At 38.0% G+C, this 2,005-nt stretch overlaps 1 protein-coding gene across 1 annotated transcript; it reads right to left on the reverse strand.

Moving 5' to 3' along the window:
• Positions 1–431: 431 nt before the first annotated feature.
• On the reverse strand, positions 432–752 carry LOC112635225 (cytochrome c oxidase subunit 7C, mitochondrial-like). The gene has a single exon (XM_025403245.1). The coding sequence runs from the start codon at positions 673–675 to the stop codon at positions 484–486; it is 192 nt and encodes a 63-aa protein (XP_025259030.1). The 5' UTR covers positions 676–752; the 3' UTR covers positions 432–483.
• Between the last annotated feature and the right edge of the window lie 1,253 nt (positions 753–2,005).

Here is a 2,005-nt window from a genome sequence, read left to right on the forward strand (position 1 = left end):
ATAAAGTAGGCAAATGGCCAAGTATTACATTCCCTATTTAAAAAAAGAGGCATTAAACATTCATGTCATAAGTTTATTGACAAACATATCTAGCATGCCATGAGTTAGAGTTTGATCCATTTCCAGAGGCTGTATCTCTTTTTTTTTTTTTTTTTTTTTTTTTTTTTTGAGACGGAGTCTTGCTCTGTCACCCAGGCTGGAGTGCAGTGGCCGGATCTCAGCTCACTGCAAGCTCCGCCTCCCGGGTTCATGCCATTCTCCTGGCTCAGCCTCCCGAGTAGCTGGGACTACAGGCACCCGCCACCTCGCCCGGCTAGTTTTTTTTTTGTAATTTTTAGTAGAGATGGGGTTTCACCGTGTTAGCCAGGATGGTCTCGATCTCCTGACCTCGTGATCCGCCCGTCTCGGCCTCCCAAAGTGCTGGGGAGGCTGTATCTCTTAAAATGCTCTTCATATCTGGTAAATGGACGAACTGAAACATCCTTATTGTTTAAGCAGTTGGTGTCTTACTATAAGGAAGGGTGCAGCAAATGCAGATCCAAAGTACAAACACATCTTAACTAGTAACGCCCACTTGTTTTCCACTGAAAATGGCAAATTCTTCCCAGGGCCCTCCTCATAGTGGCTCCTACGGACCACAGAGGTTGTGAACCTCCGGACGCTGTGGCCCAACATAGCGCTGCTGGAAGCTCTGCGAAAGGCGCAGACTGAGGATGGATGAAATGGCTGCACCTCACCAAGACCTTGTTTTCACGACCTTGTTCCCCCGTGCTCAAGGACCGAAAGCTGGTTAAGCACTTTCTTTGAAAGTGACCCTGTAAGCAGATATTTGGAAGTATTACTCTTACTCCTTATTGACCTTGCCATTGATATGGCTGGTCATTTAGAATAGCTGACATTAAACTTCAGTTCCAATTCCAAGAGGCTACAATAAAAAATGCTGAAGTCATATAGTTTGGGCCCAAAATAAAATGTAAACAGTCTCTGCATCTCCGTGTTGTAGACTCTGATATACAGCACTTTTAATTATATTGCCAACTCACTCTATTTCTTTTTAACCTCTGTTCCTTCCAGACGACCCCCTAATTCCTGCCAACCACCTGACTCTACCTCATTCCAACAGTTCCCAGCCACCTGTCTCTCCACTCCTTCATTCCATCTGCCATAAAGCAGGCTCTGCAAACAGTCATTAAAATCTTTAGAGATGCCATCTGCTGCCTAGTATTGTCTGTGAATCATTTGAGGTTTTAAATATTACATTTGCACTGTGTGACCTGGGACCTCTGAAAAACTGACTCAACTAATTTAACATCACAATTATCATCACGGCCTAGAGGACTACAACATCCAAATAGTATTTCACTAGTAAGAGCGATGGCTTTTAAAAGAGTGAAATAGACTCTTTCCTTATCATCCAATGAAACCCATCATCCAATGAAACCCAACCCTGGATCAAAGATTCTGGAAGATACTACCGTCTTTAAGTTTGACTTAAACCAATTAAGAGCTAAAAATGTAGCCAACATTCAAAATAAATTACTTAGTGACATTGAATGTTGAAGATAGTTGAATAGGAACATGGATAGATGAGTAATAGAAAATGCATAGTACATTGTAGGTTTAGCAGAAAGTGATTAAAGATAATCATTGTAACATCTAGAAATTAATTAAAGAAGTGAAAATAAACATTTTTTGTCCATTCTTTTACTAAATAACAAAGAGTTGTTTAGTCCCTCCATTTAGCACTATTATTTTTCTAATAATTATAAATTTAGAGTATATTTGATATAAATATTTAATTCTCAAGATTAAATCATATTATCAAAAATATGTATCAAAATTATTTACATAATTATATGAAGTTCTAAACTGTTTAAATGATTTAAAGGGTATGTATTTTGTATGTATCTAATCATTTTATTTCTTCTAAAATGATTTATGAGTATGTAATTTTTTCAAAGATGTTATCATTTTATAAAGTAAATAATAAGGTAATATAAAGGCT

Source organism: Theropithecus gelada, chromosome 11, assembly GCF_003255815.1.
Source record: "Theropithecus gelada isolate Dixy chromosome 11, Tgel_1.0, whole genome shotgun sequence".
NCBI classification, from domain to species: domain Eukaryota; kingdom Metazoa; phylum Chordata; class Mammalia; order Primates; family Cercopithecidae; genus Theropithecus; species Theropithecus gelada.

Excerpts from the sequence above, each read along its gene's own strand:
- LOC112635225 (XM_025403245.1), bottom strand. The coding sequence starts at position 675 with ATGTTGGGCCACAGCGTCCGGAGGTTCACAACCTCTGTGGTCCGTAGG.